General features: G+C 37.2%; 1 protein-coding gene across 1 annotated transcript; it reads left to right on the plus strand.

Moving 5' to 3' along the window:
- The first annotated feature begins 2,801 nt into the window (after nucleotides 1-2,801).
- Nucleotides 2,802-24,009, plus strand: TTF2 (transcription termination factor 2). The gene is made up of 23 exons (XM_026681767.2): nucleotides 2,802-2,975; nucleotides 6,749-6,860; nucleotides 7,407-7,493; nucleotides 7,605-7,671; nucleotides 8,253-9,203; nucleotides 9,813-9,939; nucleotides 10,267-10,347; nucleotides 10,739-10,896; nucleotides 13,658-13,739; nucleotides 14,488-14,598; nucleotides 14,997-15,147; nucleotides 15,771-15,873; nucleotides 16,506-16,696; nucleotides 17,060-17,213; nucleotides 17,966-18,057; nucleotides 18,413-18,489; nucleotides 18,748-18,890; nucleotides 18,979-19,149; nucleotides 19,973-20,025; nucleotides 21,868-22,021; nucleotides 22,361-22,443; nucleotides 23,423-23,497; nucleotides 23,772-24,009. The coding sequence occupies exons 1-23, from the start codon at nucleotides 2,948-2,950 to the stop codon at nucleotides 23,914-23,916; spliced, it is 3,396 nt and encodes a 1,131-aa protein (XP_026537552.2). The 5' UTR covers nucleotides 2,802-2,947; the 3' UTR covers nucleotides 23,917-24,009.
- Nucleotides 24,010-24,863: the final 854 nt, after the last annotated feature.

Here is a 24,863-nt window from a genome sequence, read left to right on the forward strand (position 1 = left end):
GTATACAAAGCTATGCTAAGCTTTAAGTGGTCAAATAGGTAATTGTTTTCCTCTCACAAAAACTGGCAGTTCCTATGGAATGAATGTAGGTGCAACTTTGTTGATAGGTGGAAATTCAGTTGTGATTTCACTTGCACTTTGCAGAGAAAATGCAGTGTTTGTATAGCATTAGGAATCATACTTGGAATACTGATTAAGGAAGTGGGAAAGGGAGTAATTTATATGGGTAATTAGGATTAACAATTTCATTAGTATGGAATACTTTCATTAATATAGTGCCCTCCAAACATGTTGGATTATGGCTTCCACAATTTTATTTGTCCCTGCTATATGACAATTATAGAACTATATTATAGACCTATAGTTCAGCTCTATGGCCTTCGACCATTTCTGTGGGGAATCATTTGTGTTTCATTCTTTCATTAATGTACTTCTTTTGCGTTCACAAAAAAGATGAGTTATATTCCACAAGCAAATAAATAACATTGCCTCAGTGCAGTTATTGTAATTGGGATTAATGATGAACAGTATTCCATAAATGAAGCTAGAAGTTCACTGGTTAAGCAGATTCCATTTCCATTTACAGGTAGACCTCGACTTACGACCACAATTGAACAACATTTGTGTTGCTAAGTAAGTGTTGTTCAGTGAGTTTTGCCCCATTTTACCATCTTCCTTGCTAGAGTTCTTAAGTGAAACACTGCACTTGTTAAGTTAGTCATTATATGGTTAAGTGAATCTGGCTTCCCCATTGACTGCTTGTCAGCAGGTGGCAAAAGGTGATCACATGACCCCAGGACACTGCAACTGTCAAATATAAATCAGTTCCCAAGTGCCTGAATTTTGATCATGTGATCATGGGTATACTGCAGTGTAAGTGTGAAAAGCAGTCAAAAGTTAGTTTTTCCAGTGCTGTTGTAAATTTGAATGGTCACTAAATGAACAGTTGTAAGTCAAGGACTACCTGTATGGCAGAGGTCTCCAAACTTGGCAACTTTAAGACTTCCAACTCCCAGAATTCTAAAGTCCACAAGTCTTAAAGTGCCAAGTTTGGTGAGCCCTGCTATACGGTGACAGAGCTATAACCTTGTTCTCTTGTTATCTACCATCATCTTGTTTACAACACTGAATTTGGCTAAATTCTTATTTAGAATAAATTCTGTAAAATTGAGGAGTTTTTTGTTAGTTATATTTAAATATACTACTTGCATTTTTATAGAAAAGGTGATACTTTTAATACTTTTCCTTAGTTGTAAACTGAATGTTGACACTCAAAGCAACATAAATGTATTGTAGAAGAACTTTTTTAAAAATTCTAAACTCACTTGCCAGTGAATTGGCACCTTAGAATATTGTTGTAAACTACTTTGAGTGCTTATACAAGCAGAAATGTGGGTTATAAATTTAATAATAAAATACAAACACTGCATTTATGGTGTTGCATCCATTATGTATCCTCAGATTAGTTGCTAGGAGTTCAAGTAATATTAAGCCATAACATGTTTTAATTGTATACATCCATCCATTGCTTCAAATCAATATATAGCTGCAATTGTGGCTTATTTAAAAAGCAAGGCAAATATATTATTTAGTTAAGACATCAGATTAGAAACTGAGATTGTGAGTTCTACTTCAACCATAGGCATGAAGTCAGCTAGGTAATCTTTGGCCAGTCACTCTCTCTCAGCCCTAGTAAGCAGACATTGGCAAACTGCTTCTCAAAAACCTTGCCAAGTAAACTTCAGGAATTTCTCCAGGTCTTAAAAATTAACTAGAAGACACACACACAAAACATATATTACAGTATTGTGGAAACTTAGTCACAGGCATCATGTACTCCAAACAATTCCAGATCAAATAACAGTAATGGGAATTTGTTTGACAGGTCAAAAAATAAAATACATGTTTCAGGATGATTATGTCACTAAATGAGATCTCGATACTGGTCAGAGAAAGGAATCGATGAAGTGGGGAGATGTAAAGAATACCATCACAGTGCAAATCAGGAATTTTCATAGAACAACACTGAGGCATCTTGCAATGAGAAATGCAACCTGCCAAAAAACCATTATTGATTTGCAACAGATGTCACAATGATAGTTCATAAGTTTGTGTCGTGACATCGCATGTATATTTGGATGTCATCTCACTTTGCTGTTGATACTTCTATTCAATTAAAATCCATTTAATTAATGGGCCCATTCAGCACTCTTCTATCCCTAGTGGAGTTATTTATAACATTAAGAAAGACAAGATATAACTAAATATAACTAAAATAACTATATTCCAAAATAGCCTGCTGTGTTTTATTTTTGTATTCTGTCCATAAGCGTTAGAATATATACAATTAGTCTTGGTAGAATAATTATGAAGGCTACTGTAAATATATGCTTGGATCAAAGAAAACCGCAAGGGGGAAAACCAGGGACAGGAGCCAGACTTTACTTCGGACTATAACAACTTTTGACCAGAATTCCAAGCACTTTCCTATTTATGGAAAAGCGAGAGCCACCATCGCGACCTGACTTTTTCTGTCAAGTAAATACTGTTCTATTGAATTGCCAAGGGGGCGCTACCCTTTTTACCCAACTGTTCTAAGGCTAACTCGACTGAGCTTGCTTTTTTGCGCTAACGCGTAATGTAGCGAAGTATGAAAATATTGGCTGCCTCTCTGACCAATTGCGCTTCTCTCGTCTCTCGGAGGCGTTTCTATCTCCTCTGCGATTGGGCAAAAACTCCTCAGTCGCTGCTCTGAGACTAAAACTCGGCTTTTCGTGGGCGGGAGAGGAATTGCGATTGGTTCCGCCAGGAGAAGGGGAAAAGGGGGATTGGCAGCTTTGAAGCCGAGCGGGGCTGGCGATTCCCGGGAAAGCCAAAGCGACCTTCCCTTTTCTCCGGTTAGGATTTGATTGCCGTGAAGGGAATCCCTAGCTTTAGAGATTGAGCCATGGAGAAAGTGTTGTGCTCTGCTCACGGTGAGGCCGTAGGAGGGTGGACGACGGGGTTATGAGCAGGAAACCTTGATCGAGAATGGCTTGTAAAATTCGGAAGTGATCGGGCTATTCCCCCCCGTCAGTTTTTTTTCATAATAATACTTATGCAGCGCCAGAAAAAAAAGGCAGGTAGATTAATACATAACGTAAATATATGCAAGTTAAAAAATGTTTTGGTTCTTAGAGAAAGTTTAAAACATTTGCTTCCTGGTGTGAAGTATTAAACGGCTCCCCTCCCCCGCCCCATTTACAGAAAGTAAAAGCCTTTCCTAGTCACATGTAGCACCATAAGCAGAAAATCTTTTTTTTTCCCTGCTTTAGGGCACTACTGTAATACAAACAAGCTTCATTCTATGAAATCAAATCTTGATATTGATCAAGGAAATTCTTGCTTGTTAAAGAGGGATTGAAATAATGGTAGTGGAAAGATTTCATATAGGTGTCAGATCCGTGTATCTGCCATTATTCAATGGAAGAAGAAAGGGGAGGGAAGTCGGTATAAGTAATCCTTTTTGATGTAACCTGAATATATTAAATCAAATATTGAATTTGTATAACCTACACATGATATACAACTGAAGGTTGAGGGCCAGATGTCCAGAAACCTATCACCTCTTGAAGAGACAGCAAGGGCAAAAGGGACCATAAAAATTCCACCTCTGGAAGATTAAGTCCTGAGAAACTCTTCAAAAGATCGGTCCCAAAGAAGGGAAGGGGGAATTAACACGTTGGGTCTTTGTTTGACAAAATACACATCAAGATAGGGGAAGGGTTCTAACTTCCCTTATCTACCACTGCATGCCTGGAAGCCTTTAGACTTTGCTTTGAATCCTGCTGGAATCATCTCATTTCAATAAAGAATTCCTTTTGAAATATCCAGTGATCAGAAGTTCATTCTGTCTGGGCTCGCTGCTGGAGCGCCCCGAGCCGGCTGGTTTCGGGGCTAAGCCACCCCGTAGAGGTGGTGAAGAGGGTGGAGACTGCCAGCAGGGTTGAGGAGAGCCACATCTCTCCTCCTCAGCTGGCCATTACTCCCTTTTCCAAAGGCGGTTGCAGCGGTGGTCAGAAATGGCCACCACAAAGAAGAACTTGACCAGAAAAGAATGTGCAGGAGGAAGATAAGAAGTGAAAGTTTTGGCTAACCGGGTTAAATTGTAAAAGCAACAACTAAGGTATCCTGGAATTTAAACTTACAAAAAATAACATCGCTTCCAAAGAAGATTCTGAAGCAGCGAAGGAAAGGGAAAAGGGAAAGGTTTGGCTTTTTTCCCCTTCTCTCTCCTTCCCTATACTGACGACTAAGAGACTTAAATAAGAAATCGGAAAAATCCGCTTTGACATCAATAGGCAATTAAGCTGAAAATAAAACAAAATGCCAAAGAGATAATAAAGATTTCTGGACATTAAAATTTTTCTTTTTCATAAGCAGGAAGGGAGAGAAAAAGAATAAGGGCAGGATCTGGAAGAGGGAGGAGACTGCCTGGAATTAAAAAGAATCTACAGTAAAACTTCAACAAGACTTCTAAAAGATACATTTTAACTGAAACTTTGCAACTAAATAGTAACCCCAGGAAGAGAAAGTGAAAAAAAAGAGCAAAAAAGAAACAGCTTGCGTGTATTTGGATTATTTGGTGATCTTTGGATTCTTGGTGGTTATATTTGAATGACTAAAATCAATCGGGTGGTTGTTTAAAAATTTATACAATGGCACCACTTCTGGATGAATTGAAAATGGAACTTAAAAAGTATAAAGAAGATGCACAAGAAGGGAAGGGTTCTTTTGGCTTCATTTTCAATTCTTAGAAATGGAGATTTGGAACTATGAGAAACAAGAAACGACTGCAAAACAAGAAGACTGGGACAAAGAAGAAGCCATCTTTAATCAACAAGCAATTTTATGTGGGGAAGAAAAAGGAACGGGGGGAAAGAGAATGGAGAATTTAAGACTTAAAAAAACAACCAAAGAAAAGAAAAATAATTCGAAAAATAAGTATAATACTGGAAAGCAACAGAAAAGGGGAATACAGAAGAGAGAAATAGAGGTAGAGAGACAAGGGGGGTAAAAAGGGAGAGAGAAGAAGAGAGGGAAGAAGGAAAGGAAAAGAAGTTACAAAGGACCGGAGCAAGATATAGAGAAACAGGACCTATTTAGAGATAATGGGTGAAAATCTAACTGAAAAGGGGATTCTGTAAAGGTACATAAGATTGTATTGTTATATTAGTGATAGAAATAACTTTAGAAAATTGGAAACAACGTATGATTAAAATGAGGGATAAAATAGTTAGTGTAATTTAGTGAAATGTTTGTGAATAAAATAAGTGCAATAAAATAAATGAGAAAATTGAATTAGGAAGGAACGGGAACATTTTAATTAGTTAATGTTTTATAAAATATAAGTGAAGAGGGGGGGAATTAACTATGGAAAGCTTATAATTGTTCCCATAGAAGTATGATATTTAATTGAAAAGTAATGTTAAAGATGTTAAGACTTTAATGAATATTAATATTAATGAATGGAATGTTGTTTTAATTATATACATTTATATTTTTTTCTTTTTTTAAGAATACAGTGTGTACTTTAAGAATGTACCAAGCAGAATCTGAATGGAAGTTATGTATTATATTGAATGTTACAACTTTAGGGAAAAGATATAAAGGCGTCATACTCCAATCAGTAACTACAGGAGAAATTTTGTTTAATGAAAAAAGATAATAGGTAATTGAAACAGGACAGAGAAAAAATATAAATACAATGATTTGAATTGAGATGAGATAATTAAAATAAAATTGAGAAAAATAAAAGAGGGGAGAAGCTATGCAGAAAATGTAAAATAGTAATAAGATATGGAATAGAATATAAAAATGAGCATGAACCTGAATTTGTGTCTGTACAAAGAAATGTAACCCGGGATTACGCTACTTTCAAAAAAGATGTTTTATTTGTATTTTTTTTCTCTTTGTGAAAACTCAAATAAAATTTACCAAAAAAAAAGTTCATTCTTTTCGGTTGAATGGGAAAAATCCAGTAGCTGACAATAGGACAGAATTCAGCTCAGAAATCGAGGGTGCCTTTTGTTACCTATAAAGCAAAAATCAGGGCCCCAGGAATCCTCAAAGTTATATTCATCATATGGCACAGATAAATCTTTTTGTATAAGCACTAGGCATGGTAGCCCTTGTCTGTTTATTATTTCTGTCTGCCTAACTCTCTTCACTAGATGATAAATAAGGGCGTGCATAAGTGCACCATTGTGCCTCCCGTCCCTGTCCTATTGTCGCCATTTATTCGTACCTATTTCCTGCATTCTTATTATTTTGTAAGCGATTGACAAATCAAATAAAATCAATGAGGAGATGAGTAAAATTGGAAATCCTGGGGAGAGGGCTATTCATGGCAATAAGTTTCTAAAGGGTGTTATACTACTAGCCTTGGTGTCTGTTAAATCAGAGGATATTAAAGTTGTTAAAAACAGTTTGATTGTAGAATCAGTTTAACTACTGTGATTTATGCTACCTTTCATTGGATATGTTCAATGTGTCTGGATAAACATTTGGAGGGAAAAGTTACAGTTTGGATTCCTGCTTTCAACAGGGTGGACTTGGTAATCTAAGCAGCATTTTCTAAGAACAAATATAAAATTGATATGTGAGCCTTCTGAATACTTGAAGTGAGATTTTTTTTAAAAAAAATTAGTTGGCTTGGTACTTTTCTGTCTCTGATTGAACTTCATATTTTCATTTCCTTCCCATTCAGGGTTTCCCTGTTTTTTGAAGACTGGAAACCGAGATGGCCCAAATAAAGGCAAAAGCTTTTATATGTGTGGAGTCCAAAATCAGGAGCCATGTGGCTTTGTGCTCCCCACTGAGTAAGTTGAGTTTTAAAAATACAAACTTGGAGAATTATCAGTTGCTTACCTACTGTTCAGCAGTTGTTTATCAGAAAGTAATATCTGTGCCACTTTAACATAGAAAAATATTTCTAAATATGTAGCATGGTATATCCAATCATAACTGAAATACAGTTTTATGTTTAGTTTATAATTTTAACTTGAGTGACAATGAGGTATCATTGGAAAATACATTTATGCCATAATTATACAATATATTCTTTGAAGTTGAAATGTTAGTTGCCTGCTTCTGCAGAGGTTTAAAGGCTCAGATTTTTGTGCTGTTCATTTTACATCTTGCTTTTCGGGCCCTTTTTATAAAACATTTTATTATAGCTGAATTAACACGTGCTTGTCCCAAAGGCAGGATAGAAGAAGGCCATTAATTCTTGTATCCACCTTACAATATTGAGAAGGTAGTCAGGTTTAAATATTTTTTACCATCTTTGATACTACTGAAGTAGCATAGACATTTATTTTTTTGTGACAAATATTTATGTAAATAATTGCCTTTTCTTTCTACAGTCTTTCTCCTTCTCATTGCTTGGTGCATGAGGACTATATAGTGGAGCTGCAAGTTTTGATTAGGCAAACAAAAACAGACCTCTACAGGTATATTTTCAGGGGGACATTAGATGCTTTGACAAAATAGCATCAATTAATTATGGTAATATTCAGCATTTATGCCCAGTGTGATGATCCATGTTTTGTTCTCTAAACTAGATTGTTTTATCGATGCAGTAAAGGTAAAACTGAAGGGAAGAAAATGTGTGGACATGTCCCCTGGCAGGTATACCATGCCTATTTATAATAATTAGATATCTTAAACTCTTGTACCTTGATTTATTACTATTTCTTTATCTTCTTCTATTCATCATGATATAAACTACTATTCCAGATTAACTATGGGAAATTCTAGAAAAAAAGCAAAGTAAAATTTGCTTTTCAGGAAAGAATATTTTTGTTAAAGATATTTAGTGGATATTAGTGAAAACTGAAGACAACATTAATAAAAGATCACCTAAATATTCACCAAGGTGGTATTTATAACTGGAGATTTCGTATTGCTTTGGAATTGAGCCCAAGAGCCCAAGGTATAGTGAAAAGAAAAAAAGAAAAAGAGAGAATGTTGGGTTGGTTATAATAATCTGAATTAGGATAATAATGTAGAACAACATAATGTGGAAAAATCATTATATAATTAGTAGTTGCATAACTTATAAATTATCAATAATTGCTATTTCTTATTATAGTTAGAGATTTTGCAAGATAATATAAAAATTAAGGTATTTCTCAATTTGCATGTTAAAAAAACTACAGCAGATACTCTAATTTAAATGTATACTAAAATTTCATGTGGCTGTTTTAAAGGATTCAAATACCAGTGAACTGCCAGCTAATCCACAGTCTCAGCTTCCTTCGGAATTGCTGCATGATCATACAAATGAAAGAAATCCATTTAAAGTTTCCAGTGGGAATCACAAGCAATTTTCTTACAAACAAATTAATGAAGATGGAGATAGAAATTCAGGAGAAAAAGAAAATCAGAAAAGAGATGTGCAGACATCTGATGGAGAACAACTGCCCAATTTAAAGACTTTGTCTATCAAGAAAAAATTTTCATCAGCCATGCACATAAAAAAAGTTTTTGAAGGCAAACATGAATCTTTATCCAGAGAAGAAACAAAAACTCAAATAAAATCAAGTGAGCCTCAGACTGAAAGCAAAAAAATGTTAGACAGACAAAAAAGTAATTCTAGCAAAAGATTTGAGATTTCTTCTAACCACATGCAAGAGGATTCATCTTTGAGATTTGCTGGACATGATTTGCAGAAAAATGAAAATCCAAAACTATCATTGTCAAGCTTCAGTTGCAACACATCAAGCATAAAACCTATTAATGGAGAAAAACTTGGAAAAGATGAATCAGAAACCTGTACAAGCAAAATAGTTACAATGAAAAAAAGTAACAACTGGAAAACAGAAGGAAAAACACAGATACCCAAAGAGTTTGTGACTCTTCAAGAACCAAGAAGCTTCTCAGTAGAACATGCTAGAGACAGTATAGCAAAAACACCAATACTATTTCAGACAGGGAAAACTCCAGAAGAGCAAAAGTATACAGAGAAACATTTGGACAGTGATAAACAAGAAACACTTGTGTCATTCAATGGGCAGGCAACTGATTCCCAGCAAGGAAAGGATTGCATTCAGAAAAAATCGCCTTCCGTATTGTCTGAAGTAGCTTCTTTGCAGATGGCTAACAGCATGGATAACAAAACTCTTCACAGCCAACTTTCAGCTCAGCTGAATCAGAAGCAGGTCTTGCATCTAAGTATTAATCTTCTTGCATTCATCTTGCATCTAAGTATTAATTTTTCAGTGAGCCAAAATATTTTCTGTATTAAAATATTAGTTTCTTACTCTGTACTAAATTGCTAGGGCAGATTGGGCTATTATAGCTGTTTAACGGTTATTTAATTACAAATTACCAGCAGTCACTTTAAAGGTCTTTGATGGTCCACTTGAGAATGAAGGCATAAGTTTTAATAGTTGCATTGCCTTAGGAATAATTTGCTGAAGGCTAGATTTGTAAGTAGAGCTGAAACAAGTAATACATGGGGCCGGAACCCAAAGTGTGTGATTGCTTTATCCTTTTTTCTTTCATTCAGAAGCTTTCTTTTCCACCAAGCAGTGGATTGCACAGAAAATACTGGTAGTTTTTAGGGTTAGAAAGGAAGGGAAACATAGACATGAGTAAGAGTTTGGGATTATTAACCTTTTTCTGATAAACACATTTCATTTATGATATAGTTCTTAAATATTTCACCTATGGAGAAAATAAAAGTGAGTTAAATGACTTAGCCTATTGGTAAGTAATCAGTAGCTTCTCTTTTTCCCCTTTGTTTTGTTTTTTAAATTTGTCTATAGAGGACTTTGAAAACAGTGAATGTGCAAGCTCTCCCAGATAAAGGTAAACGATTATTAAAGCAAGTGCAGGAACTAGAAGCTGCCCTTAGCTCTTTGAATCTGGAAGCAGAAGAATGTACAAAGGAAGGTAAGCCTTTTCAATAACAGAATGGTAGCATAATGCAATTTCTCTTAAGTTTCACCTACTGTATTTCCACAATAGTTGGCTCCAGAGATAAATCCTGGGAAAGCAGGCAGGGTAATATTGGTGAGGTGTTTGCTGTTAAATTATCTTGAACTATCTATTTAGATAGAAACATTTCTGAGTTGTGCCCATCACTAATACAACACCTGGATCCATGTTACAGAATAAAATCATAGCTGATATGTGACTAGTAGGACACTCTTTTCTATTTGCATTCTGAAATTAGCCTATCCGGAAAAGACAGTCACAATTATTTTCTTCATGTTTCAGACAATTTCTGCAGTACAGCAGATGTGAGGCATAAGAAGATACAGCCTGATCTGTTCACCAAAGTCAACCTAATGGAGCCAGGTGCTGTCACGGGGAAAGAGCCACAGATTTTCAAGAAGAATCCTGTGCCTAGTTCTGTTCTTCTTCCTTGGGGACCCAATCAGTTCTGCCATAATACTTTTAAAAATATGTGGGGAAAGGGATAACCATACTGATATCAGAAATGGATATGGAATATATGTTTAATAATGGAAGTAAATCAAAACTCATTATTTAATTAACTCTCAAGTTTACAAATGGAAAGACAAGAAAAAGCATAAATGCAATATATGTTTTTGTTCATCAGTTTTCATGAAATAACATTTTCATGAAGACCTTGTCTTGATTTATTTGATGGCTGGTCCTATAATAATCACTATGGCACAACAAGTTTAAGGTTGCTAATTGTATAACTTCTGAAATTGACTTCTAGATGATTTCAAAAGGAAGATGCTTTATGGAGGCCCAATGACTAATGATAAACTTCTGGCAGTACAAAATGCTACAAGTGATGCAATTAATCAGCTCCACAAATCTCTTGAAAGTTGTCCCACAGAGACATCTATCAGTGAAGATCCCCATGGATTGAAAGTAAGTGAAAACAAAATGAAAACTTCCTGCAATGTTTTCAATCAATGTGTCACCAGTTCCACTTAAAGACTATTCATAAAGTGCCCTAAAATTCAAAATGAATTTTTGCACAAGGGAGGAGACAATGGAATTTAAATAGTTTGCTTACAATATTCTGGTTTCAATAAAGCCTACTAAAGCTTTGTTTTCATTTCCGATAAGAGTGTTTAAAAATTGTGTAGGCATCTAATGTTAAAGAATGAGGTCTCATAAAATTATTAGGGTTGCAACAGCAGCATTAAATATCTATGAATTTTAGAAAATTGTAGAGATGTATGATCCAAATTAAACATAAAAAATGGCACATTTATTTTATAAACTTAATTTTCAAACTACATCTGTCTGCATGATTTCTGTCATTAATCCAATGCAAATACTTGGCTATATTGAACAATCATCATTCATATAATATATATTTGTATTATGGAAAAACAAAAAAACAAGAAGTATACATACAGGTAGTCTACATTTAGCAATTACTTGTTTGGTGACCCTTCATAATTATGGTAGTGATGAAAAAGTAACATAACTACTGGTCGTTACATTTATGAACTTTTTAGGTCTGTAAAGTAAAGGAAAACTGAAGTAAAATCATAAGCACAATAAGTTGCCAGTCCCAATTGTTGTTAACCTAGGACTACATGTATTATACACCTTTAACTTAACATTATTAATACATGTAATTATATATAAATGTAATGGACAATTAAAATTCTTAACAATATAAACTGATAAATGCAGTCCAGCCTCCTAAATATTCATGGGATTTTTTTGTGTATTGTTTGTGATGTATTGTTTGTCACCCAAAATCAGTTTAATAAAAATAATCCTATAAGTTGGGTTCATAATAGAATATTTCTTTATTTTGGAATATTTGAGATAGAGAGGTGAACTCTTGAGACCATTATATAATTGAGAGAAAATTAATATATTAATATTAATCATATTAGTAATTTTTTAGGAGAAGCTACTTTTTTGATTTAATGTAGTCTGTCAGTAGCAAGGAAAAATAAATTGTGTTGACTAGACCAGGGGTCCGCAACCTTAAATACTCAAAGAGCCATTTGGACCCGTTTCCCACAGAAAACAAAACAAAACACTGGCATCCACAAAACCTGGGTGGGCGGTGGCCAATTCAATGTCACTCTCACACAGTCACATGACCCCTTAGCAATGCCTACCCAGCCACAAAACCCTTCTCTCTCGCTCTCTCTATGTCTCTTTCTCCCCGCCCTCAATCTCTCTGTCTCTCTCTCTCTGTCTCTCTCCCTATCTTACCCTCTTCCCCCCTCTCTCTATCTCTTCCCCCATTTCTCTGTCTCTCTCCCTCTATATCTCTCTCTCTACGTCTCTCCCCCTCTCTCTGTGTATCACTCTGTGTGTGTGTCTATGTCTCTCTCTCTTTCCACCCCTCTCTGTCTCTCTGTCTCTGTCTGTCTGTCTGTCTGTCTGTCTGTCTGTCTCTCTCTCTCTCTCTCTCTCTCTCTCGGAAAGCCGCTGCTGGGTCAAGCCAGCAAGCTCTCTTTGGGCTCTTGGCTATTCCTTTTATTTCTTCTTTTTGGAAATCCGGGCTGGCCGAGGAACAATCACCAGCTGTGGCAGAAGCTTCCCTTCGGGTGACCCTCCTCCCCCTCCTTGTCTTACATCCCCCTGGCCAGATGTGGCGGGGCCAGGAAGGTGTGCATGCATGGGAAGACCCTCCTCAAGCGAGCACCAAAGCGCAGGAAAGGCGCACACGGGACAGTTGGCCGCTCACTTGAGAGTCTTAACAGGACACAGCTTCTCTCCTGTACTAAGGCTCTGGCCATCGCCTTGCCATGTCGTCTTGCTGTCGCATGCGTGGGGAGACCCTCCTCAAGCAAGCCAGCCAGGGGGTCGCAAGAGGAGGAGGAGAGGGGTCATCCGAAGGGAAGCCTCTGCCGTGGCTGGCAATAGTTCTTCACCAGCCTGGATTTCCAAAAAGAAGAAATAAAAGGAGTAACCAAGAACCCCAAAGAGAGCTTGCTGGCTTGGCCCAGCCTTGGCTTTCTGAGAGAGAAGAGATGCAGAGACAGAGCGTGAGAGAGAAACACACATACAGAGGGAGAGACATAGAGAGGGGGAAACTGGCTGACGGGCGAGCATCTTTGGCGAAGGCGCTCTGGCTTTCTCTGAGCCTGATCCCAAGGGTGGACATGCGAGGTTGGTAGGGCCGGCCCCCTTTTCCTGCTGCCCTGAGCTTCTTAAAGCCGCGGCTGGGTACTGCGGGTCTATTCCCCCTTTCCATCATCCTATCCTCCTAGATCCCATTCCCACCCCGCCAGCTCTCGTGTTAGCGAGGATGGCGTTGGTTGTGGCCGGGGTAGTGTCTCGGGGCGGAGTGCAGGTTGCACATCTTCTCAAGTGACCAAGGCACACCCAGCATCAACAAGGGCTGGAAGAAGCTCCAGCAAGAGTGAGGCGCCAGAGAATCGGCCCCAGCCGCTTCTCCATACCTGCCATCACCCTTATCTTCTCAGGCCAGGCAAGGGAGGGAGAGGGGCAGGGGAAGCCAGTGATGGAACAGGGATCTGCATCAGAGGGCCCAAAGAGGAGCTGCAGGTTGCTGACACCCGGACTAGTTCATTGTGGGATTTAAGAGAGACCTTCAGTACCACAGATTACCAATACTTACTATATTTATGTATAATTACAAAATAACATTAGATCTTACAATAGCAGTTGATTCTTTTTTTTTTTCCAGATCTCTCTATTGCTGCATCAAAAGCAAGCCCTTAGTTGGCTTTTGTGGAGGGAGAATCAGAAGCCATGTGGAGGAATTCTGGGTAATATATGTGTAGCAAAATCGCTGTGCCCATAGGTTAAAAGGCGGGAGACCTGAAAGCCCAGAGTTCATGGTGTTCATGTCATACATAGCCCCATGTTCTACAGAAGAGATATTGCTAAGATCCTAAAGTACATGTCAGATCACAGACTATCCTAAATAAAGTGAGTAACTTCATGTCCAGCCTGAAGAAGAATGAGAAGAAAGCTGACAACCAATTTAATATCTTTTTCAGAGAAGTAGACACAATTAGGCTTTGAACTTCAGTGAAAATAAACAATTGAGCAGAAAAAAACTAGTTTTTTTAATATTGAAAATTTATGTTCTCTCTATTTCTTCTTTGAAATTTCCTGCTGTTTATCCGAAGCTGTTTCAGCAGTATTAAACTCCATCCTTTTTAGGCCTTAGTAAAGTTCAACAAGTTCCTCCTTGAATTCTGCCTTTCAGTTTTTAAAAAGGTTAAACTTTTCCTATTTACACATACTCTTTGTGGAAATATAATTTACAGTAGGATTTTAATTTTAATTATCAGAAGTGGATTTGGTTTCAGCTCCAATCAGCACTTTAGCCATTTTTATAGACAAAATTTAATCCATCCATTCAACTTTTTTATTTTTACATAAAAATGGAAAAATATAGAATTATTAGTGGAAAACAGGATCATATGGAAAATGACTCAAAGATGAATCAGAATTAAGGTACCCATGTACATAAATCCGTATTTTTGTTTTCTGTTTTTTTCTTTCCAGCGGATGATATGGGCTTAGGGAAGACTTTAACAATGATTGCCCTCATCCTGGCCCAAAAGTGCACAGAAAAAGAAAAAGAGAAGAAATTAGAGCTTTGTATGTCCAAACAAGGTAAAATAAAAATCACGATCTGTCAATTCATTTATACAGTGTAATTGGATTGTTTCTGATTAAAATATCTTCATGAACTATTTAAAATATCTTCCTGAACTATTTAAAATATCTTCATGAACTATTTATGCAGGTAAGTTAGGTATTGGCAGGATTGATCACTAGATTAGGTGAAATATTAAAACTGTAGGGAAAAAATACTAAGGAAAAGAGTTCCTTCTCCTCTCCACAAACAGGATTAGCCAAGATCTGTGGCCATGAAATACTGACCATTAAGAAAGATCTAAAGTTGATGTTAGGGAGGGAAAACATGAGGGGCAAGAATCCTGAAGAGACATACTATGCACTGTGGTACTTTGTTTACATCCCATTTCACCTAGTAACGTTTGCATTTTCAGGTTCTATTGATACCTGTTCACACGGTACCTTGATTGTCTGTCCTGCATCTCTGATTCATCACTGGAAAAAGGAAGTGGAAAAACATGTAAAATATGGCAAGCTGAAAGTGTGCTTGTACCATGGACCTAACCGAATTAAGAATGCTAGTATGTAAGTGCCAAGAATTCTAAGATGTAATGTATTTTGCCCTATGCTATTGCTTTGATATGTTTGGATGCTGAAAGAAAAGCATGCCTGTAAAGCCATTTAAGAATAAAAGCACACACTGACATTTCAGGTCTGACTTAGGCCTCTAAGCTCAGCAGTCATCTTCAGTCATCATTAGTGATGAGTATCTTAGCTTACTCTATGGCCAGTGCTTTTATCAGAGCTATTCAAGGATATAACTAAGTATATAGATTTATTCAGTACAAAGTTTCCTTGGAAAATTGATTTGGAATCCCCTAAATTTTTCATAAAAAATATTTGTGATCTACGGTTCTATATTTGTTGTTAGCAGTTGTGCTCCGGTACATCTTTGTGAAGCTGATAAAAATACTGTCCCAGTTTCCTTAAGATGAGGTGTGACGTAATTTTGTGGTGGAACTAGAAGCAGCTGTCTGCTGATTTGTTGGTCCCATCCCTCATGTTTGGAAGAAAAGAGTGAGCAGAAACATACAATTCATTAGAAACTTTGAAAGCAGTCATGTTTATTATTCATCAACATTATAATTAAAAACAGAAAGATAAGTCTGAGGTGCCAGGTTCTTTACTATTTCTCTTTGTCTTTGCAGCCTTTCTCAATATGAGATTGTTATCACTACTTACAGTATTCTAGCCAAGGAAATTCCTATACAAAAAGAAGAAATAGATGTTGCTGAAGATTGTCTACTTCAGGTGACTGAAATGTGCAAAACTGATTTTAAAAGAGAAACAAGGAATCTCTGTTGAAATAAAAGACTATATTTAAAGATAGACAGACAGACCTACGAACCTTGATATAAAATGATTTATGCTGGAGTGGTTACAGATTCATTTGTTACAATTCAGTGGATTATCTTTATGACTTTTCTGGCTTGTCTGTATTTGAACTGAAATAATTCTCATTGTAATCTTAATTATATGCTATAAAAGCAAGTAGTAAAAGTTAATTTAAAGATTAATTTAAAAATTAATTTTATGTCTATTATAATATGAACTCTAAAACATGATGTTCATATTACAAGTAAATTTTATGGCATTAATTGAAGGAGTTAAATGGTTTCTTAATGTTTCTGATTAAGATACTTTTGATCTTTTTTAAAAAAGCTCTTTACATATTGACCTGATCTACAATTTTCAGACAAGTTTGTGGATCCAATTAATTTCATACTTTTTATTATTCTGATGTCTTCAGTTCAAAAAAGTATTGCAGTACATTTTAGACCACGTATGTTGAGAAAAGATAGCCTTTCATGTACACTGCTAGATACATTAAATTCAAATGTGCTAACATTTTTGCAAACTAATGCTGAAATCTATTTCTATAGGATAAATCATTTCCCTCCTGTCCTCTTGTATGCATATGCTGGGCTCGAATTATACTGGATGAAGCCCACAATATCAAAAACCCGAAAGTGCAGGCCTCAATAGCTGCTTATAAACTGAGAGCTACTGCCAGATGGGCTGTAACTGGAACACCCATTCAGAACAACCTCTTGGATATGTACTCTTTGCTTAAGTAAGTTAATCTCGTTAATGAGCAGGCAAAGGCTGTGTAAACTAAGCATCTTCTTTCTTTCTTTCTTTCTTTCTTTCTTTCTTTCTTTCTTTCTTTCTTTCTTTCTTTCTTTCTTTCTTTCTTTCTTTCTTCTTTCTTTCTTTCGGTATTGTCTTCCTCTTTCTGTAATACATGCTCATATTTTCTAATTTGTAAAGGAGATGCTAACTTAATATAAGCCTGACACAAGTATTTTGTTGACATATTGGGCTTACATTTTGTCAGCAGTTTTAAATTAAAGTGATTTGTCCTGAATCCGTTAATCCTCAATAGTGATGTCTTACCTGTCTCTATTACCTTTCTCTTACTGCCTTTTACCTACAGGTTTCTTCGTTGTTCTCCTTTTGATGAGTTTAAGGTGTGGAAGAACCAAGTTGATAATAACACAAGAAAAGGAGGAGAGAGATTGATGATTTTAACCAAGAGTCTCTTACTACGAAGAACTAAAGATCAGCTTGATTCATCTGGCAAGCCTTTAGTAATAACATCTCTCCATTTATTTTTGCCATTCTTCATTCCTTAATAAATCACAGAATTATAGTTTTTCTTGCCCAAATGTGAAAATAGAGTATATTGCTTTTTAATTAATTAGATAAATTTCATTTAAAACTCAAATATTTTCTATTTATACAATTCCATATATTTAAAAAACCCAGAATGTTACTTGAATATTGGTGACAAACAGCAGCTCTGTATATCAGTGTAGCTAAAAAGAAGTAGGACAAAATCACATATGCTCTCCATTCCTCACTCAGCATTTTTGCCCAGCATCAACCACATCTTCCCCATAGCAGTAAAAGTTTAATTTAAAAAATGCAATATTTGAAAACAAGATGTTTTCATTGTTTGCTTCTGCCAAGCAGAGATTTTAAATTTTGTACTATGTGCTCCTGGTCTCCAAGTTTTATTATACTTGACTATTGATAGGATTTTGAGAAAAAAAATTGGTAAGGCAACAGACTTTTGAATCATTTCTGCACAACACTGTTGTTTTGTTACTTAGATAAATCTATGTTTAAGATGTTAAATATTCTGCAAAATTTCCTTATTGCCAGTATTTTGTTCACATAGCATCTGTACAGTTCTTGGCCTGGGAGTGAATGAAAAATGTGTCGTCTGAATTTTTCATAGGACAAAACAGTATTCTACCTTATTAATTTTGAGTACCTGAATTGTACTAATCATGTTGATACAGTCTTTAAAATTGTTCTGGTTCTTCCTTCCCTTTAGATATCTCTGCCTCAACGTTGTGTTCAGGTGCACAGATTGAAACTCTCTGAAGATGAACAGTCAGTTTATGATGTACTTTTCAAACGATCAAGGTGTGATGCCTGTAAGGGCATAAATTTATAAATGTATCTGCAAACTTAGTTTCAGTGATTAGCTCTGTTTTGAGACTACAGTTAACAGTGTTCCTTCTTTCTTGTGAGAAGCATTTCTTGCTCTGTTTTCTTTCTGATGTGAGTTCTGTATTTCCATTTGTTTAAAAGCACAGAGAAATCAGTTGTCTGCATGACAGAGTTACCACCTCAGTGACACATTGCCACAAAAGATTGATGTTTAGATGTATGGATATAGTGAAGATCAACAATCTGTGTTTGTTTGTCTTGGGTTTGTATAAAAACAGGGAAAGAGACCTGTATTCACGTTGCTTTGTTATACTTTCTTGATGTTTAGGTCAACACTGCAGTCTTTTCTCAAACATCAGGAAACTTCGTATACAGGCTATTCTGGAGACAACCCATTTGATATAGGTAAGGTGTTAAATTTCTCCTGTACGCTGTGTAGAAAGGTGTTGAAAGGAATCTGATCAGGCTGTTCAACATTTTTGTTGCTGTTTTTGTAACCTTGTTAGGAAGGAAACTTATGAATAGGAAACCTAATTTTCCTATCCACTGGTTTGGTCTTCCACCCTCAAATTGTAATGATAGCTTTCAGAAATCAGATTGCACACTTCTGAAATAAATTCTGTTTTTAGCCTGAGAGTTTTGTCTCTGATACATCTTTGATAGGAGCACAGCAGTTTAAAGTGTGTCAGCAGGATTCCTCAGGAAAGATGGTGAAATGCAGCCCTCCCGTCTCCACCACTATTCACATCCTGTCCCTCTTGCTGAGGCTTCGTCAGTGCTGCTGCCATCTTTCTTTGCTGAAAGTGGTAACTATGGCAGGCTTACAATTATTCATCCCTTCTGATGTTTGAGTTCAAAAATTGTAGATCCTTGGCAATATCCTTTTTCTTTCAGGCTGTTGACCAGGCTAACATGAATAGCGAAGGCATCTCTTTGTCAATGGAAGAACAACTCAGTGCTTTAACTCTGTCTGAACCTGATAGCAGCGATCCACTCTCAATGGTGAATCTCTTTGGTACAGCTTTTGGTGCTGATCTTTTTGAAATGACCAAGCAGAGCACCAAGGTAGGAAGACAGCGGCGGTCCTTTCAAGAGAATCCCAGATTTAGTGTCATTTTTAACTAAAATAAGGAGAGTAAAAGGATTATTTATATATATTTATCAACATGGAGACAGACCCTCACTACATTCCTATGTTGTTAAAGAACTTCTTCATGGGAAGAGATTTGAGTCTTATCACAGTAGTTTTGACTCCATCCTCTGCATCAGCACCAATTCTTCATTTCAGACTCCTGATCGCCATCTTAATGGCCAATCTCCAAGGAATATTACTTTAATTTCTTTGAATAGAATTTGTGCAGTTAGGAGTCTTCATCAGCTCCTGATTGTGCAGAACATTGTATTCACCTGAGTAGGAGCTAAAGCGTTTGTGCATGCTTGTATACATACATAAATATACATGTATTATTATAGCTAGGTTGGCTTCAGAGGCCTCTCTAATTACAATAGAGAATGTAAGGTTGGCTGAAGTACAGGTAGAAAAGTGAGTAGTTCTCCTGAGAAACCCATTTTCCAGAACAGCTTGCATTCAAATTGATGATTGCAATTATGCAGTTTTAAGACTTAATTACTTATTTAGCTTGTTTTCCTTTCCCCTCCCATTTCTTTCTTGGTACCTTTTAAAATTAGTATACATAATGGAGAAATTGTCTTATTTCCTAATGAATTTATTTAAGCTCAGCAAGTCTTTTCAGATAACAGTAAAATAAAAATGCTTTAAAACAATAAAGCTTTTGAGCTTTAAATGCGGTGGAACTTATTCTAACTGAACAGGTTTAATGTTGGGCAGGCTCACTGTTATGTGTTCTTTCCACTCTCATCCTTTTAGATTTCCCATCTGTTAGAAGAACTGAAGAGAATTCAAAATCATTCTCAAAAATGGTGAGTATAGCTATAGTAAGGATTGTTGTGTCAAGCCATCTGAGCACAGAGCCCCAGTTACCCTCCTTTCTAGTAGCTTTGCTGGGCCCAACTGAACATTGCTGTCTTTTTTTCTCCCTCTGCTGATGAGGCTTGTTTAGCCTGACTCTACATGAGGCAGCTCCTAGCCATGCTCGTCCTTTTCTAAATTGTCCCTGCCTTCTTGCAATGCTTTGGAAGGCTTTGCAAGAAGGCCCTACCTGCCCCTTTCCAAACCATATGGGCAATTTCATAGATAGATTCCGACAAACAAAGTCAATGGAAAAGCTATCAATAAAACCTCAAGTTTTAATAAGGTGGTATCTCACTTAATGACCACAGCGGAAGTGAAATCATGGTCATGTAATGTCTCACCTAATGAGCACATGACTTAGTAACAGAGTTGTCCGTCCCAGTTGTGGTTGTTAAGCAAAGGCTAGCTGTAGAATAACATACAGATATTTTCCTGAAGAGATTCATGTGTGGTATTCCAAATGTTTTTGAATGTTAATATGTAATAAACATTTTAATTGTAATTTTATTAAAAAAATACAATAACAAAAATAAAACAAAAAATGATAAATAATGGAAAGTATAGAAAAGAAAAAAATTAAAGAGAAGAAATGGGCGGGGCTTCGGCAACATTCGCTGTGTGTCTTATACACTTTTATTGGAGGGGGGGTCTTATAATGTGAAAAATACAGTATTTCAAATCCATCTGGACATTCCATTTTAATGTTCCAAAATCAAAGTTCTAATCACCCTTTTGTTGTTTATTAAAAAAAACTTACATTCTTAAACTTGTATTTAAAATGTCTTTCTCTAACATCCAAGCAAACTCAGTGGTATAGTTAAAAACCTATTGATCCAAAGGTTCGTAATAGCTAAAAAATAGTTAATAAGCAATTTCTGAAAGTGATTAGAAAAGAAAGAACCCAATGTCCTTTTGAAAGTATCAGCTATGAGCAAGCTGCCTATTCCCTTGACTTCTTGAACTCTCAACCCACCAGAAACCAAGTCATACACTGTGTGGAGCATTTACGGATGATCTCATATCCTCCCCTAATCCAGAGTGGAATTATCTACTTATTGACTCTTCATTCCATCACAATTCTCAAATCTCTCTCTCTCTCTGTGTATTGTTACACCAGTTATGCTAGATCAGGGTCCCCAACCACCGGGCGCGGACCGGCACCGGGCCGTGGAGCACTCTCTACCGGGCCGCAAAGAATTTTTTTAAAAAAATGGCAGCTTTCTTCACCTTCGGTGAATGCTGCTGGGATCGGGATCAAGGACACAAATGAAAGAAGGGGAGGGAGGAAGCAACCAAGCCTGTCCTTCTCTCTGGGTCAGCTCTCTCAGTCGCTCTCTCGCTCCTCCACCAGCACAGGAAGAAACTGCTTCAAAGAAGCGGGGGGGCTTTTCCTGTCGCCGAAGCGCCCGTTTCTCCCCACCCCCACCCCGTCCGCCCGCCCGCCTCGCTCGCCTGCCGCCAAGTGCGCGCGGGTTCAACCCAGTGCTCCGTTCTGCCTGCCTGCCTGCCTTCGTTAATGGTTGAATCGGAACAGCTTCGGCTGAGTAAAAAGGCGAATAGTTATTATTCTCAGCCGAAGCTGCTCCCAAACAACCAGAAACTAAGGCAGGCAGGCAGGCAGGCAGAACGGGACACTGAAACCGGTCCCTGGTACAAAAAAGGTTGGGGACCACTGTGCTAGATTGTCTAGCATTGTGTGAATATTGAAGAAGATGGGTGAACTTGTTGCTGAAACATAAGGTTTGAACCAGAAACAAGGTTATATTTGCTTTGCTTTTGTACCTTTGTAGTGTTGTTGTATCTCAGTGGACAAGTATGCTAAAAACTGTGGCAATGCATCTTGACATGCTTGGCCTGAAACATGCCACAGTGGATGGTTCAGTGAACCCGAAACAGAGGATGGATATCGTTGAAGAATTCAATAATAATCCTAAAGGAACCAAGGTATGAAAAAAGAGTTCAAATGTAATTATTTTTCAATGCTGCTGCTTCAGAAAAACTATTTCTAACTTCTCGATACACACCTTAATGTGTTGATTTATACATCATTAAGGCAAAGAAAAATCCCTCCCCCCGGTAACTTAGTGAACTTTGTGGGAATTTTGCTTTATATCTTCCCCATCTGGCCCACCAGATGTGTTGGACTACAACTCCCAATACTTCCAGTCATCATAGTCAAATTATGATGTATATCTGGATGGCAGTATATATCAACCTTGAATATATAGTATATCAATAACTTGTGAAATAATAAACCAACTATCCTTCTTATTCTTCTCATAGGTGATATTGATATCACTTCTGGCTGGAGGTGTTGGCCTTAATCTGGTTGGAGGAAACCACCTCTTCCTTCTAGATATGCACTGGTAAGATATAGCAATTTTGTTATCTCTATGTTAGAAAAAAAATATGTTGTTCCCAGTTACAGTCTTTTAATCTTATTAAAAGAATTGCATTATTAATTTAGGTTCCCAAATTATGTCCTTAATTCTTTTTGTCATTTGCCATTCAAAATAACATATCTATACTTGTTGGCTGTTAATGAAATAAATCTAACATCTCCCTATATTCGCCAATTACTTTCTGAATTATTATATTTTCATCCTGCCTTATTTTATATATATATATATATATGTGTGTGTGTGTTCAACTGAAGATGGCAAACATACATAAAACTACTATATTCCCTACTATAACATCCTGTGAGGTGGGTTGGCTGAGAGTGAGTGATTGGCTAAAGCCATCCAAGTGGTTTTCATCCCCAAGAAAGCTTAGAGTTTTCTATGCCAGCACCTTAACTACTATATGGTGGTGGCGAATTCTGACTGCTGGCTACCAGCAGTTGGGCAATTCGATTCTCACCTGCTCAAGGCTGACTCAGCCTCCATCCTTCCAAGGTCGGTAAACTGAGGACCCAAATTGTTGGGGGCAATATGTTGACTCTGTAAATCGCTTAGAGAAGGCTGTAAAGCACTCTGAAGCAGTATATAAGTCTAAGTGCTATTGCTATTGCTATATCATCTGGATTTTCAATGATCTTTTAAGTGCTGCCCCAGGTGATGAGCTGTGAGTGGCTACTCTTATCCATTACTCTTTCCATATTGCATATTCATTGTGTTGAACAAGATTCTAAGTGTGCAATAGAACAAACAGAGGCAGGTGAATAGATACTGGGGGAAATGAGGGATGCTATTACTGATTCTTCCAAGGAAAAGGTGGATCTAACAAGGTAGAAAGGGAAATCTATTGCTTGCTATTTGGCTCTGAAGTTAATTTGTGTGAGAAATGTTTTCACTTTTTTCCTATTGGTCATAAGTGCTTTGTTACTTTTCTCTTAAATATCAGGAATCCAGCGCTAGAAGACCAAGCCTGTGACCGCATTTACCGGATGGGGCAGCAGAAGGATGTTAAGATCCATAGGTAGTGCTTCACAAAATGTCTTGCACCGTTGCTATAAGTCTTGTCAGAGAAATTGTGTCAAGAACTGAATAACAGAGCTGAAAATTGCATTATTTCAGTTTGACTACTGTATTTAAAGATTTGTAAGAATTTCTACTTGAGATTGTTCAACTCGTTCAGTCACTTGATCCAGTGAAGAATTACCACTTTGCTGAAAACAATCTGGTGGTGCTTCAGAATTTATAGGAAGGATGCTTTAAAAACTGACATAATTGTATATTGTGCTTGGGTTTAGGTTTGTCTGTGAAGGAACTGTGGAAGAAAAGATATCAGAGCTGCAAACCAAGAAAAAAGAATTAGCCCAGAAGGTGTTGTCAGGAAAAGGAGAGTCCTTCACCAAGCTCACTCTGGCTGATCTAAGACTTCTGTTTCGCATTTAGCTGCTCATTTTTTAAAAAATTTCTTCCAACGCACAGAATAAATGTGCATTTAAAAAGTGCACTGTTTTTTATTAATAAAATGTTTGAATATTATTATGCTACACCTCTTTTTATGTATAAATCATATTTCCACAAAAAGGACTTACTTATTTATTAAATGTAGGTATCACCTATAAAAGTGCAGCAGTAAAAGTAGATGGGTATAGAAACAAAATTAAAATAAGTGAAAAGGCAGGAAAACGGCCTTAGGGTGCCAACTATCCCCAAGGTTGCCCCCTGTGATCCCCCTGTGAGTTGGCAGAGCCAAGTCTTCAAACTCCTTTGAAAGGCCAGGAGACAGGGTTCCCACCTTACCTCCAGGAGGAGATAGTCCACAGGGTCGGGGAAACAGCAGAGAAATCTCTCTTCATATCTGCCAAATTCTTTAGCTGATTAGGTCTGTAACAGTGGTGATACTCAATTTTTTTTACTACTGGTTCTGTGGGCGTGGCTTGGGTGTGGCTTGGTTTGGTGGGCATGGCTTGGGTGTGGTGTGACTTGGGTGTGGCTTGGTTTGGTGGGCGTGGCTTGGTGGGCATGGCAGGGGAAGGATACTGTAAAATCTCCATTCCCTCCCCACTCCTAGGGGAAGGATATTGCAAAATCCCATTCCTTCCACACCCCACTAACCTGCTTTCCAGCTCCGTTCTCCTATGCAGGACAACAAAAGAAGACCCAGCCAATCAGCTTGGACTCAGGAGACAGAGAATAGATGGGGGTGGGGCCAACCAGAGGGGGTATTTAGTGGTTCTCCGAACTACTCAAAATTTCTGCTACCGGTTCTCCAGAACTGGTCAGAACTAGCTGAATACCACCTCTGGTCTGTAACATCTTCCCTGCCTGACCAAGTGGGAATGACTGATATGATGGGATAACATGGCCCTATGTCCTGTTGGCTTTAAAGGTAA

This window comes from Notechis scutatus, chromosome 5 (genome assembly GCF_049901735.1).
Source record: "Notechis scutatus isolate UNSWTSFEM ecotype Mainland chromosome 5, rNotScu1.2, whole genome shotgun sequence".
NCBI classification, from domain to species: Eukaryota; Metazoa; Chordata; class Lepidosauria; order Squamata; family Elapidae; genus Notechis; species Notechis scutatus.